The 15739-nt window shown below is 46.4% G+C and overlaps 1 protein-coding gene across 1 annotated transcript; it reads left to right on the top strand.

The window, feature by feature from the left end:
- Positions 1–1977: 1977 nt before the first annotated feature.
- ATP6V1B2 (ATPase H+ transporting V1 subunit B2) lies at positions 1978–11541 on the top strand. The gene is made up of 14 exons (XM_042801461.1): positions 1978–2111; positions 4606–4661; positions 5417–5515; positions 6152–6245; positions 6346–6423; positions 6941–7080; positions 7213–7314; positions 7700–7797; positions 8042–8165; positions 8604–8754; positions 9125–9207; positions 9299–9403; positions 9617–9746; positions 9869–11541. Exons 1-14 carry the CDS (start codon positions 2003–2005, stop codon positions 10009–10011), a joined length of 1512 nt encoding a protein of 503 aa, XP_042657395.1. The 5' UTR covers positions 1978–2002; the 3' UTR covers positions 10012–11541.
- The last annotated feature ends 4198 nt before the right edge of the window (positions 11542–15739 follow it).

The following is a 15739-nucleotide window of genomic DNA, read 5'->3' as shown; positions in this document are numbered from 1 at the left end:
GAGTTTTGAGCATTTGGAGTTTACATCCCTGGGCCACCTTTTAAGCCAGGCTTTGAACACAGGTGGAAGCCGTTTGCAAAGTGGTGCCTGTTGAAGCAACCCTTGAGGCTGCCATTTAGCGAGTCCTGCTGGTTTGTATTTTGTATTTTGTTAAGTCCTTTTGACTATTGACAAACAGGAGAGCTCGGTAATTTGCTCAAGGTCATGTTGCATTAGAAGGAGAGTTGAAACCTTGCCAAAGCCTTCCAGTTTTGTGTTTAATCCACTCAAGATCGTTGTCCCTTTGTCTGAGGATTATTTATTGTGTTTATTCCCTCCCTAGCCAAACAGTTTCTTGTGCGATTGTTTAGGTTTTTTCCATCAGTCTCACCAGTCCCTGGTACTCTGTTGCTCCTCCAACCAATCACAGAATTGCCAATATTTCTTTACAAACATATTCCCCTGAAGTATTTCAAGTTTTAAGGTGGAAGAAGATAGAATATTTTTTTATAATATCAAATAATTCTATCTCACTGCTAAGCCGGGGGGACAACAAACAGCAACTATTAAAATTTAACATGTATGAAGAGATACAGAACCCATAAGGAAATAGAAGGATGAAAGACAAATGTTTTTCTGGAAAAAGGTGTTTACAAATAACCCACTAATTTTTTTTTTTTTTTTATTAGATTAAAGGTTTAGGGAGTAAGGCAGCTCTCATTCTGTCCTTTAAACAAGTGTACCAGTCAGCCCTTGATGTCTGAGTATGTGGTATCAGTGCAAGTGGGGTGTTTCCATCACCAGCCCTGTCTCACTGACAGTTCATACTTTATTTCTTATCTCCCATCTCCCCGAAGCAGCTCCCGTTACACTCTCAGATCAAAGCGCTGGTTTTGGATGAAGCATCTCCAGGAGAAGATGGCTGTGGTGTAAGGACCCCCGTGGAGGCTGGGGGCCACCGAACCCCACCGCCGGAGCCGAGCCGAGCCGGGGCCGTGGGGCGGAGGGACCCCCAAATGCCCCTCACGCCCCGCGGCTGGGGACGGCCGTGCTGGGGGAGCCTGGGCAGTAGGCCAGGGCTCTGCTTTTCTTTTATTTCAGAATTACTCCTTTTCTTGTTTTCTCAGCCATTTAACCCTTCTGTCAGTTCATTCATTAATTTCCTTGCTTGCTTGTTTCCTCTCCCTTTTTCTTCCTTTTTCTTTTTACTCATTTTATTTTTTTTTTCATATTTCATTTTCTTTTTATTCTCTTTCCTTTTATCTTACCCCCTTCTCCGTTTTTCCTTTTCCTTTCCCTCTTCATTTTACTTTTTATTTTTTTCTTTTTTCCTTTCTTCCTCCTCCTCTTCCATTTCTTTTTTTCCTTTCAATTCCCCCTTTTCTTCTTTTCCTTTTCCTTTCCCTTTCCCCCCTTTTCCTCTTCACTTTACTTTTTATTTTTGTTTTCTTTTTTCCCTTCTTCCTCCTCCTCTTCCATTTCTTTTTTTCCTTTCAATTCCCCCTTTTCTTCTTTTCATCTTCCTTTCCCTTTTCCCTTTTCCTCTTCATTTTAGTTTTATTGCTTTGTGTTTTCCTTTCTTCCTCCTCCTCTTCCATTTCAGTTTTCCTTTCTATTCCCCCTGTTCTTCTTCCTTTTTCCCTTTTCCCCTTTTCCTCTCCCTTCCCCCTTTTCCTTTCCCTCTTTATTTTAGTTTTTATTTTTGTTTTGTGTTTTCCTTTCTCCCTCCTCCTCTTCCATTTCCGTTTTCCTTTCAATCCCCCTGCCCTTCTTCCTTTTTCCCTTCCCCATTCCCCTTTTTCCTTTTTGTTTCTCTGTTTCCCTTTTCCCGTTCCCCTTTTTCCTTTCCCATTTCCTGTCCCCCCCCCCCCCCCCGCCCCGTGCCCCCCCCCCCCCCAGTACCCGGGACAGCTCCCCCCCCCCCCCCCCCGCGTTGGGCCGCTCGGGGGGGGCGGGGCCCGGCGCGCCGCCGCTATATCAGCGCATGCGCAGCGGCGCGGCGGGGCCGGGGCGAGCGGAGAAGATGGCGGCGGTGCGGGCGGTCCGCGGGCTGGTGAACGGCGCCGGGCCCGGCGGGCCGCGGGAGCAGGTGGCGGCCCTCACCCGCGATTACCTCTCCCAGCCGCGGCTCAGTGAGTGCGGGGGCCCGGGGCGGGGGGGGGGGGGGGCTGGGCCGCGGGCAGGCCGCGGTGATGGGGCCGGGCCTGCAGCGCCGCTCGCCGCCGCCGTGGCCCGTCTGACCGCCGCGGCGGGACACGGGCCGGGCCGCGGGGCCGTCGCCCGCTCGGTAACGCGTCCTCTGGGAGAAGGCGCGGGGTTTTTAACAGGAATTTAGCAGGAACTGGGAATGGCTGTAAATGGGGGGGGGGGGTGGCGTGGGTTCTGTGCCTGTGACATGAAGTTGAGCAATCTGATGGAAAAGGGGAACTGCAGTAGCGTTGCAAAACCCCCTTGATTGCAGTATAGGAGGGGGGGAAGTCCAAGTTGTTTGAAGGTGCGATTTTTCCTAGATTTTTTTTGATCTAGGTAGTGATTACACAAGTGCCTTTACCCGTACACCTACGTAGCACGAGCACTTACAGGGTGCTAGCCGGAGAGCTTCTCTGCGGTGGTTTCTTTCAAAATGTCACTCTGGTTGGAAAGCCTAATCGATTCTTACAGTTCCTCTTCCCACAAGTCTACTGCTTGGCTTTATTCTGGAGTGGGGGCTTCTGTCAAGGTTGGAGCCAAGGTGACTTCATATTCAGTTCACGTTTTTCTATGTAGAATTTGGCTTTTGCCCAAACTGACATCACCAGCAAGCTGGGTATGAAAAAACATTGCTGTTGCTTTTGGTTTGTCATAGAACTGGTTGATCTGGCTGTAAACCGGAGTTTTGAATCAGTGGGGAATTGATGCTGATTGATGTCAAGGAAATATTTTCTTGTGAAAAAAGCAAAGAGTGTAAGCCTTTTCCCATTGACTGAGGAGGAAGTGCTCATGAGACAGTCATGAGATTAAACGCCTTGCTCCAGATAATGTTTTCCATTTCTTGTCAACAGTGGGTTGCAAACACTTGCAGTCTAAGCAGAGTCCTCTTCATAGCGTAATGTCTTTGTAATTCTCCTTGCTCAGGTGAAAGAAGCAGGCCAACTTGTGCTTTTGATTAGGACTAATTCAGGGACATAGGTTGTGTCTCAGGGTGTTGCGCAGGATTTTGGTGAGAGTTAAAACTGAGAAATAGGAGTTGCAGCCTTAGCCCATCTTACAGGCCCAGCGACCCTCAAACCTTATCTAATGCAGTTTTGATTCTTGCTGTTTAAGAGATTACATTGCAACAGTTCAAACTGTTTACTGAAGTGTAAATACATCGTTGCTGACAGTCTGGACAACGCGTGGTGAGTGTGCCCAACCTGGGCAGGCTGAAGGGGCAAAGGCAGATGGTTCTTGGTGCTGGTGGAATTTGTGATCTTTCCTCGTGCCACGAGTGCCCATTTCTTCCACCTTGTAGCGTGACGGAGAGAAGGTGCTGGTATCTCTTCTGTTCTGCAAATGGCTCCGCTTGCTCATTTTTCCCTCCCAGGGATAAGTGATTAATGGTCACTCTCTTGGTCACTGCTCCTTGTGACTCTGATAAAGCTTTGACTCAATGTTACTTTTATCTGTGGAGCAAATGATGCTGGGCTCCAGTGGGGTTACTGGTTTGTCCTTGGGGCAACACAGGAGGCCTGTTTACTACATTTTCACAGCTTTTCCACTGGGCTGATAGCAGTGTGATGAATTCTGGGCACGTGGTACCTCAGAAGTTGTACATAGTGCTAAGGCTTGAGCTGCTGATGTTTAAGACATGAGCCAGCTTGCTGTGGCCTTCTATCAGGTGTCAATCCTTAAGTTAAACTAGGATAACCCAAGAGTAGGAGGGGTTTGGCTAAGGTGAAATTCAACCTTTTGCGATATAGTGCATTGACTTTTTCTTAGGAAACAGGAAAGGTATTACAAGGTTTCCTCTAAGCACTGTGCCAAAACCCACAGCTTACTGTAGAAGCTCTGCTGATCAGCTTTTGAGCACGAGATCTGCTTGCTTTGCTAACTCCAGGCCTTCACGTGGGTTGTTTCAGTGTCATGGAGCAGGACACTTTTGTGGTTTAAAAAAAAAAAAAAAAGCCTTGAAGTTGGGTATTGATATTAAGGTCTTCTCACCATCTGTTGGACATAAATAGCAGTGACATCCATGATTACTTCTTTATCACAAGTTACAGATGTTTTTATCCCTGTTTTTTCAAGATATTGCAGTTGTATATTTTTCTTAATTTCAGATGTCAAATTCCCATTGTATTGGTGTTTCTGGTGGCATTCAAATTATCCCTGGGTATAGGCTTGCATCAATGAATTTCTGTGACAGACAAGAAAATGGCAATATTATTTATATTAATGTTACCTCAAGTACATTGCAAGTAGAGGCAAAAAATGCTGGCCACACAATTTCAGTACCTAATCCTTCTTGCAGAGTTCATAATAAACATAGAAACGGTACAGAGCTGGGCCCAAAATCTGCAAACCTGAGACTGGTGATAGGAATGAAACTTTGACAAGTTTATGTAGGATATGTCTGAGGAAGTACCTGACTTATGGCTTGCTTTCTTTCAGCTTATAAAACTGTATCAGGCGTGAATGGTCCCCTGGTTATCTTGGATCAAGTTAAGGTAAAGTTTCACATTCTTATGAATGAAGCTTTTTGAGGGAGGGTTTACAAGAAAAGCTGTGACAGGCTAAATCCAGGCTGTTGTGAAATTCATGGATCCACAGAACAATTTTAATACAAGATATGTTTCTGACTCCTGAGATAAATGAGAATGTGCAAATTGCTGTAAAGAGAGTTGTCCATGTCATGGAAGAAATGGAGGGTTGTTGAGACTGCTGGGGGAAAGAAAGGAAACAGTGTTTCCACGTTACCAAAATCCCCCTAAATGTTGTCTAAACTTGAATGAAGAAATATGCGTAGTCCCTTTGTTCTTGACCTTTTTGTTACCAAAACCTAGGTACTCTGTTACAAGGAACTGTAAACAGTTTTGGCTTGTTTTCAAATTACTGTCAAGTTACTGTTGAAGACAAGCAACTGATGTGATATACAAGCAAAAGCCAGCTTTTTCTTCTTATTGTCAGTTGCTGCATCATGGTTTTCCATTAGTATTTCAGGACTACTGGGGCTTTTAAGAGTGGTTCTGTCAGGTCTTTATGCAGCCTGCAACTGAGCAAATGTTGCATGGTCCCTGTAAAAATGGCTTTAGCCTGATACATTTTAATTGCCTTGGAATGAGTTTTGTTTTGGCGATAAAATTATTTTTAAAAGTAATTGAATAGCTGCTAAGCTTAAGCTTGCTTGAAGCTGCTAACCTTTGTTTCATGACTATGTTTCTGGATTTTAATGCTTTCCACCATCTTTCTGGCTCCTCTTCAGTTTCCTAGGTACGCAGAGATTGTCCACTTGACTCTTCCTGATGGCACAAGAAGAAGTGGGCAGGTTCTGGAAGTCAGTGGCTCCAAAGCTGTGGTTCAGGTACGACTAGGGACAGGAATGTCTCTTGTTGCAACAGAAAAAAAAATTATTAATCAGCATGTGTCTGAGCCATGTCATATCTACCTTGGGGTATGTTCTTTTTTTTAAAAAAATACCTACTTATTCCAAGTGCAAGTGGCATGAATAATTTTAGAAGATTGAAAACTGGAGTACAGCGGCATTTTTATTTGCATCCCCCCATAGGTTTCTTTGCTGCTAGATTAAAGGAATTGTACTGTCACTGTATGGTATTAGATTCAAGATCAACTCCTGGGTTATGTGAGTGCAGGTATTTTTTTTCTAAGCAGCTGTGTCTTGTTAATATTAATTCTTCTTATCTGAAGACCTTTACCCAGTTCGTGAAGGGGAATACTTGAGATCAAAGGAACAGCAGCAGGCTTGTTGGTTGCTTGTGATATACTTCATGGATTCTGTTTAAAGTAGGTTTTTATGTGATGATTTGTACTAGTAAGCAGCTCGTGAAATCCTTTGCTTGCAGAGGACTGCCTTGCTTTTCTGCCTTCTGGCTGATCAAGTTCTCCAGCAGTGAAGCAGCATTCTAGTGTGTTATTTTGTAAAGCACAATATTTAGTCCTTTTTCCTGTTTTGGGTTTTTTAATTCTGGTATATTTACAGGTATTTGAAGGAACTTCAGGTATTGATGCTAAGAAAACATCTTGTGAGTTTACTGGGGATATTCTTCGAACCCCTGTCTCTGAGGATATGCTTGGTAAGTACTTGCATATTGCTTTGAAGAGTGAACAGACTTATCACATGCTAACTTAATTTCACAGTAATTTACGTTTTGATTTTATTACTGTTTCTTGTAGGCAGAGTATTTAATGGATCCGGAAAACCTATAGACAGAGGCCCCATTGTATTGGCTGAAGATTTCCTTGACATAATGGGTATGTTAATCCATTTCTGCTATGGACTTAAACAAATCTGGTGTTTTCAATTTCTGAATGTTATGGTACATTTGATTTTGGACGTAGGATCTAACTGTTAAGGGGAGTTCAATTTTATATTTTAGTACGTGTGTGGAATCAAACTCAAATTTACACAAATGGTACACAATTTATACAATAGGTAGCAGAAAATAACTGTTTTCTGTAATGCTTGGAAGTTGTTATTTGAAGTATTTGTAGACTATCTTAATTATATAGCCTCCAAAGATAGGAAGCTAATAACCTAACAGGCTTTTCTTGAAAGCATTCTTACCGTTTACATGACCACAGAATGCCAGAGTCTTGGGATCTACCAGAGGCTCAGATTTGGCCAGGTGCATGTAAAGATTTGTAGGCCTAACAGCAAGGTTTGCACCATTTGATATGAGCCTTAGATCAGTGCTCAAGGTCAGTGGTGGTTTGATCAAGCTTCAAACATGTGCATGGAATAACATGTGTTCTCTTAAAAATATGACAGGTCAGCCAATCAATCCCCAGTGTCGTATCTATCCCGAAGAAATGATTCAGACTGGCATTTCTGCTATAGATGGTATGAACAGTATTGCCAGGGGACAGAAAATCCCCATATTCTCAGCTGCTGGCTTGCCCCACAATGAGGTGAGTACTCAGAGCTACTCTCTAAACAGTTAGTGGCTTGCATTTCACTGGGGTTAAGAAGTGACTAGGTTAAGTTCTGGTCTGTGTAATAGCATCAAATACACAGAGGGACTGAAAACTTTTTTCCCCTAGATTGCAGCTCAGATATGTCGCCAAGCTGGCTTGGTGAAGAAATCCAAAGATGTGATGGACTACAGTGAAGAAAACTTTGCCATCGTGTTTGCTGCTATGGGCGTAAGTCAATATTATTGGAGAAGAAAGAAGATGCTTGAGTAATAAATAAGCCAATGCTGAGACTAGCTGAACATTACTTTTTTGAAAGTATTGTAAGTAGGTCTCGTGTATAGAACTAAACAGTGCCGAATTGGCTGGCTGGATGGCTGAAAAATCCCAGATGACCAGAAGTACTGTAAAAAAGTGTGTCTGATCAGAGTAAAATACCTTGAAATCTCTAGCCTGGAATTCCATAACTAACTCATTCTGTTGGGAATATGGGGGAGTCATCATGATAGAGAGCTTTGCTTATGGATTTCTAATGAGGTGGTTAGACCTTAATACAATGCAAAATGTAGTAACCTAAAATCTGATCTGGAACTGATGCCTTGATATTGTGATTTAGGTGAACATGGAAACTGCTCGGTTCTTCAAATCAGACTTTGAGGAAAATGGGTCCATGGACAATGTGTGTCTGTTCCTGAATTTGGCCAATGATCCAACGTAAGTAGTTACACTGTGGTGGTTGGGAAAAGGTTGAGGAGAACAAGTAAACTGGAAACTAAAGCCTCACTGGTGTCCTGCCAGATGTCACTCACGTTGACATTTTGCAGCAAAGTTGAAGATGAAATGCTGGTACTCCAGTTGGTAGCAGATTTTTCAGAGGGTTTTAAAGTACTTGTAACTTCAGACTGTTACCTTGCAGCCTTGAAGCGCATATGAATAATGCCATACTGTTCTATTTCAGAATTGAGCGCATTATCACGCCTCGTCTAGCTCTAACAACAGCAGAGTTCTTGGCATATCAGTGTGAGAAGCATGTGTTGGTCATTCTGACAGATATGAGCTCCTATGCTGAAGCTCTGCGAGAGGTACGTGTTTATTAACTCTCATGCTGAGCGTTGGCAGAAGGGGTTTGTAGTATAAGGTGAGAATGTGAACTTTTGCTCAAGCTGTTACAATAGTATTTATTACAATGTTCTTAAATAGCCAGTGAGGCTTTTAGTTGTTCATTTCTTGTCTAGGATTATGTTCAGCAGTCAAACAACTATTGCTTTTGTGATAGCTAAGCTTACTTGACTGGTGGCATCCAGCAGCTTGATACTACAGTTTCAGATTTGTCTTGGCATCTTGTCTCGTCATATGTGGTTGCAGTGACGTAATTCTCTTAGCAGGGGTTTGTGTGGCTGTATTTTGGTATCACCTGCAGGAAGAGGTACTTTAAGTCACTAGTGTAGCTTAATTAGGGGAGACAGCAGGTCTGTGTGAGTGATCTGACTTCTTGGAAACGTTTTTCTGGATTGCCTCAGGTTTCAGCAGCTAGAGAGGAGGTGCCTGGCCGCCGTGGCTTCCCAGGCTACATGTACACGGACTTGGCTACTATATATGAGCGTGCTGGGCGTGTGGAAGGCAGAAATGGTTCCATTACTCAGATTCCTATTCTTACCATGCCCAATGACGGTGAGTTATTTTCAGGCATTTTTAATAAATAGCACTTCAAAGGACTCTTTCAGAGCAGCCTGCTTTATTTTGGACACAGCAAGATAGGAGGTCCTGTGGCCTTTAGGTTTCCATTTTAATATTACATTTCTTGGCTGCCTTCTATGTCTATATTGCGAATAGAAGTGCTTTGCCCATTTCAGACTGTTCTCCAGCCCTGTCAGGAGTGCTTACAGCTCTAATCCTTGCATAAGAGCACTTTAGAGGCATATGGGGGTACCGACCAATGGCATTTTACTTTAGAAGTCGCTTAATGGCAAAAAGCTGCTGTGTCAGTGCTAGAATGGATATAAAAGGCCTGAAAACTGTCAAACCTTTTTTTTTTCTACAGATATTACTCATCCTATCCCTGACTTGACTGGATACATCACTGAGGGACAAATCTACGTGGATAGGCAGCTGCATAACAGACAGGTGTGCGCCACACTGGGTAGAACCTGTTTAAGATTAGTCTGTACTCTTTGAAATACTAATGTTGAAAATCTTGGGTGTCTTTTTCCTCCAGATTTACCCACCTATTAACGTTTTGCCCTCCTTGTCTCGACTGATGAAGTCAGCTATTGGAGAGGGTATGACCAGGAAAGATCATGCAGATGTATCCAACCAACTGGTATGTAAAACCCCTTCAGAGAAGCAGAGGCCTATTTCAAATAGACCTGTCACTAAACAGCCTGTAAAGGGAATGCCAAATTGCTGCAATCCAGAACACTCCTGAGGCTGATTTAAAGCACTGAGTGTTTTGTGAGACCCTTTGTTTGAGTTTGGACAGGACTTGTTACATGGACGATCAAGGTAAAACCACTTCTGTGTCTGTCCCTTCTAGTATGCCTGCTATGCTATCGGAAAGGATGTACAGGCTATGAAGGCTGTAGTTGGTGAGGAAGCTCTTACCTCAGATGATCTTCTTTATCTGGAGTTTCTGCAGAAGTTTGAGAAGAACTTCATTGCTCAGGGTAAGTGTCTGTTTCAAGAACACCCCAGTATGCCATAACACCTAAAGGTCTTGGTTCTCACATCTGCCTGACAGCCAGATGCTTTCCTGCCCCGTATTTCAGTCTGTGGTTGCTTTCTGCAGGTCCTTACGAAAATCGCACTGTTTACGAGACCTTGGACATTGGATGGCAGCTTTTGCGAATCTTCCCCAAGGAGATGTTGAAGAGAATTCCTCAGACAACACTGGCCGAGTTCTATCCTCGAGATTCAACTGCAAAACACTAGCCCACAGCTTCATCTCTAACTCCTTGCTCTGTGAAATGCTGTTTGTTTTCTTTTTCTATGTGTTGGTGTTTACTCGTCACCCTTACAATTAAAACCAAGGTGACACTTGTGCCAGTGTTCCAATGTACACTGATACCAGTTTTTAAAATATCCCTTCTTCCAAAGCTTGGATCTTCAGGAAGGTGTTTAGGCCAGCTCTTACAAATGTGCAATAGCTATCACGAAGCTTGTTTTTTGAACTGGACCTTTTGTAGACATTTCAAGGGAATGTCTGAAGATGACCAGAAATTTGCAAATCCTTACTTTCAAACCAGGAGCACGTGGTTTAGAAAACCTGAAAGAGCAAACGTAACTTCCTTTGTCCCAAAGCATCTGCTCAGTGAGGCAGTTGCTGTGCTGCTGGTAGAACAGATGGCACTCTGCTGCCCTGCTGTCGTGCCTGAAGACCAGGATAAGATGTGGGAAGCGTGGTGCGTGACAACATACCTTTCAGAAAAGTGCAAGTCACTGTTTTTTAACTATGGTTTAAGATTCTTAAAGGTATGCATGAACTGAGGACACTAGTAGGCATGCTAGGTGTTTTTTCACTAGCAAAGGGTCTTTTCAGAGGTCACAGGCCAGTGGGTCGCTACGTGAAGGTAGCGTGATAAGGCTTTATTACTGAATTAAAAGGTTTTAAATGGAAGTTTGCAGAGTAAGCTTCCTACTTACCCTTTTTTCTTTGAATTCTGGAAATGCCAGAGACAGAAAACAGCAGCTAAAGCATTCTGAGATCGGTAGTGTCCCAGTGGGCAAAACTGTAGGTAATTCAAGGTGCTGTGCTGCTACTGAAGGGGATTATATGAGATGTGAAAAAAAAACCTCTGATACCTGACACAGTTGTACTGGTGGGAGGTGAACTTTTAAAGTAGGTCTTGTACTAAACGATGCAACAGGAGAAAGCAACTTCATGTGTGAATGGATATTTTGAATTCTGCTATAAAGCATGCTCTAGGTGGCACTGGGTCCTGAGTCGTGTTTGAAACTGTTGTGGTTTGCACTCCAGGCACAGATTTGGCTAGCCAGGAGCGCTCAGCATTCCCAAACACTGCAAGCTTGGCTAGTCAATTCAGTGTTGTTTTTTTTTTTTTCAGATTGGTTCCGATGAGGCTCCGAGCCCAGTGCTGGCAGGCTTTCTTGCTTTTTTACCAGGCTTAATGTAGTCTGAGCTCTGGTCTGGCTACCCCGAGCATGTTGCACCTCTCTAAACGCCCCCAGTGCTTGTCTAGGAAGGTGCTAACATGACTTGAGCGATAGTGTACTACTTCCAGCTTTCCCTGACGTCTCCTCTGTGCAGTTCTTTCTATAGTTTGTTCAGTGTTCTCTGTAACTTGGGCACAATAGCAACTTTATTCCAGTGCATTCCACCCTAAAGCTGTGTCAAGTCTTACTTTTCTTGAGGTAGGGATGGGAGGTTGGAAATGTTGGCATGAGAATACTTTAATGTAGAGAATATCTAATTAAATTAAATATGGAAGGTGTTGAACAACATGGAAGCTTTTGTGATTCTGTGGTTTTAAAAACAACTCCAGGTCTTTCAGCAGTGGCTAAGATGTCCTTTGCCCCTGGGGATCCTGTTGACATGAATGAAACTACTTCATAATGTGCTGAAAACACTTTTCACTTCCATTTCTAGGTGCACGCTGAGGGCCACTTGAGCCACCTCCACATTATTACTAGAGCCGGTTGCTTTTGTTGATCAAGATTTGTCCTTCAGCATCAGGACTGAATGCTTTGTGCTGGTGGAGTGGGTGGGTGGTGCAGTCACGGGTAAAGGCTTTGCAGGAATGTCGGAGGGTAATGCGATACCGCTGTTTCCACATGCATCAGGCTGGGAAACCTTAAAAGGCTTCTTGAAAACAAGCTTAGCCATATGTTGACTTTAAATTTTCTGTCTGAACAGCACTACTAAGGGCAAGGGGGGCCTGGGTAGGTTTATTCAGGTATTCTGTGCAGACAGCCTGGGGCGTGACTCTGCTTAAATTCCTGGTGTCTGTCCCTCTCCGGGAATTCACTGGTGTAAGAGCTTCCCTGCCTTGGGGGTGCAGCGTGGCTGGTGAGGGGGAGGCTGAGATCCAGGATTCTTCCTCATGTCCTCCAGAGCGTGGAGGTAAACCCGAACACACCTTCCTTTGCTGAGCAACGTGCACCTCAAACCCAGTCACTTAATGAGGGAACAAAGCACCTTTCCTTTCTGCTGATTTTGCTATTCATCTCTAAAGAGCTGTGCCTTGATGTGCTGAGCTGCGCCGACACCGTCTCCGTAAACAGAGTTTGTTCTGACTGATAAAAGCCCGAGGCTGTCTCAGGTCTTCCCCTATTAAATGTTGTACTGTGCTATAATTCGAGCTGTTTCTTGTACAGAAGTACAAGTCCTTGAGGTAGTAAAGACATTAGCTTCATTGTTAAAAGAACTTATTTGAATGTCCAAGCTGGTTCCTGCCGTATGTTTTTCACCAGGGGAGAGACTAAGTTACAAATCCCATATCCTCAGTATTAATAATGGCTTTGATTGTCCCACAGAGCTTGAAAGACTTCATTTGATGTGGTGGAAGAAGAGGCAGGAGGATCAAATACGCTAAAAACGTGTCTGACTGCTTAAAAAAAGTTGGGACGAGGGCTTTTGACCTTTTCTACCCATTTGCCCCCTCAGTTATGGTCACTTTGTTTCGAGGGAGAGAGCCTGTGGTTAGGAGGTGGGAAGAACTTCGTGAGCAGACGGCAGCTATCGGCGCTCAGTAACGCAGGTTCTGAAAACGGGGGTAAGAGGAGAGATTCCAAAGTCCAGTGAATTCCTGAAATCCTTCAGCAGGTGACAAGTGTTGGGGACAAAGGTTGAACAAGCATTCCCGAGGGTGGGCGAGTGCTGCGGGGCGAGGCAGCTGCCTCACGAGGTACCTGCGTAGGGGTAACATGGCCCCCGAAATGCGCTCGTGCTACAGAGCAAAGCAGAAGGAATTCTGCAATTAGAAGAATACTCGAGGCAATTGAGCTCTACTCATCTGCAGCTGCTGGGAGCAAAGGGGAAAGAAGGAGGTGTAGTTGGGGGCTCAGGGCCGGCTGGTGAGCAGCAGCGACGCACAGGCAAGCCCTCAGTGATAGCGTGGCTCATCTGAGCTGGACGAAGGTTTGGGATGGGTAGAAGTAGCGAGGGTGGCTTTGTGCTGGCGATAAAAGCTGCGGCGAGCCAACGCACCGAGGTTTTGAAGGGTGCTGGTGGGGAGCAGGGGTAGGGCTGGCTCTGGCTTGTAAGGCTTTGTGCACAAAAACACAACACAAAACCACCCTGCTGAGGCTCTTCAGCTCTTACCTGGGGGCCTTAATTCAGGCTTACTTGCTGTTCAAACCTCTAGGACTGCTGGTGTAATGAGGCGTGTAAGTCTGGCAGAGATTTGGTGGTGACATCAAGCTCTGCCCTGTCCCCTCTGCTCCCTGGGGCTGTCCCTGCCTGGCAGGACTCCTGCTGCCATGGCTGGGCATGCCTGAGTCTGCTCTCCTCCGGCTCTAGAGCCTCGAAGCAGGGCAGAAATCTGTCTTCCTCCCGGCTCACACTCCCTGGCTGCTGGAGAAAACCCATCTGCCACGGCAGGCAGAGCACTGGTGTCACCCTGTGCACGCTGGCAGGTTCCCAGGTTGGAGCGGACCCTGTCCTGCAGCCTGGAAGCTCCCAGGTAGGGAACAGCCCGGCCCAGGGACCTGTACAAGAGGAATGACAAAATCAACTTTGGATCCCATCAGCTGGAGGCCCCGGGAGCAGGCTGGCGTTTTAGCACTGAGCTGGGAAAAGGGGGTGGGAGGAAGGGGTGCCCCTCTGCGTGGCGTCAGGCCTGGCTGTGCTGTGAGCCAGCCCCGGGCTCTGTCCCTGCCCGGCCCGGAGTGAGCAGCTCCTGCCATGGCACTTAGCTGGATGCTAAACAAACAGCCCCATATTTCACGGCGTGGAGGCAGCAGGTACCATGCTAAATGGGATGTGCTGATCTCCCAGCTGCTGCCTTAGCGCATTTACACGCTGTTTTCTTTTTTCTTTTCTTTTTTTTTTGAGGGGGGGGGTAATGACTAATGAGGACTGCCTGGGGGCCTTATCCCCCTTCGCCAACTGATGTCAGCCAGTCGGGTCCCTCTGAAAAGCACAAGCCAGCTGTCGGTTCATTTAGGAGGGGAGGAGAGCAAACATTGGACACGTTTCCACCCACCCTGCCCCTTGGGTTTTCAGTTGGGACTGGCAGATGTAAGGCAGGGGAACAGGCTGGTGAGGAGAGCTGCTGCAGGTTATTTGCACATCAAAAGCAGCTTTGCCTCCGACCCTCTATCACCCTGCAAGCACGAGGTGGCTCGATTTAATTGCTCTTTCAAAGGCAGCCCTGGTCTTGTCTTTGCTGAGATTTTAGGTCTGACTCTGCCCCCCATAGCCAGAAACTGGTGCAGTGGCACCAGGGTGTTAAAAGAAGATGCAAATCAGCTTTTCTCCCTCTTGCAGCTTATTTGCATCTGCTGATTAGTTCAACAACTAATTCAAACTCCTGGCTGAGGACGGTCGGTGCTCGGGCAGCTGGAGCAGAGCTAACCCAAAGCACAGATGAAGCAGGTGAACCCCAATGACTATGGGGGGAGATGCAGGAGCTGGTGCTGCTTCTCCTGTTCTGCTCCCCAACACCTGAGCAAACCTTGCCCCTTGTGCTCAGCCTTTCCTCAGCCTGGGAGCCCCGGCACACGCCGATGCCACCCCGTTCATGTTCAACCAGCCACAGAGGAAGCACTGGGTATCACGAGGGAATGGTTTTACCCCAGTATTAACAAGGCTTTCTGCTGCTTCCCTAACTTGCCTCCTCTTGGGTATGAAGCAGGGGGGTTGCAGCAGGGGCCTGGCTGCCCTCCACAGCTCAGCTTTCCTTGTGATCTCACAGCATCCTGACACTGGTGCTGTGCTTCTGTTTGTGCAACAGCCCTGCAAGGGCCAAGTGGTGCCCGCTACCTGCTTTCTGCTGCTGCCTGAGGCAGCCGGACGCTCTGAGCCCTCCCCCTGGGGAGGACACAGCTTTTTCTCATCAGTAGCTTCGTTAGGGTTTTGGTGGAAAAGGGGGTGGGACTGACCCTCACCTGGCTTAATGGAAGAAGCAGCCCAGGGTCTCCAGGGCCTGGGTTTTGGTTTCCTGGGCACTGCTGAGTTGTCTTCACTGTGTCTGCACCTTTGGGGATGCTGCGTTTGCCCCTGGACCTGCCCTGACTCCGACTCCTCCGACTCCTCCTCCTCCTCAACCCTGGTAAGCCTCCACTTTGCTGTGCTGCAGCATCTGCAATTTGGTTGTGACCTCTGTGGGATGGGGATGTCCCCTGGGATAACAGCAGCCGGCTCAGGGGTCCCCCCCCTGCACCCCTGACCCAGGTATGTGGGCAGGCCCGGGGAGCAGCGGGGGCAGGCGATGGCCAGAGGCGATTTCCAACAGAAGGTGCTGCTCAGGAGAAAGAGCCCTCGCATGTGGTTTTCTATCTCCTTCCTCCTCAGCAGTTTTCAAAGGCTCTAAAAATAAACTTCCCTCACGCCTCAGGCAGCGTGAGCAAAGCCAAGGCTTCCCTGGAAAGCGTCAGCGGGAGCCGGGTGTTGGTGCTGGGTGCCCTTCGGGGGGGCATGGAGCAGCTTGTGTGTGGCTTGAGCCCCCCACCCCGCACGGAAACAGCCAGCTGAGTCAGG

This window comes from Tyto alba, unplaced genomic scaffold (genome assembly GCF_018691265.1).
Source record: "Tyto alba isolate M040663 unplaced genomic scaffold, T.alba_DEE_v4.0 Super-Scaffold_34, whole genome shotgun sequence".
Lineage (NCBI taxonomy): Eukaryota > Metazoa > Chordata > Aves > Strigiformes > Tytonidae > Tyto > Tyto alba.
The sequence above is the reverse complement of the archived record's forward strand: the minus strand, read 5'-3'. Positions and strand labels throughout refer to the sequence as shown.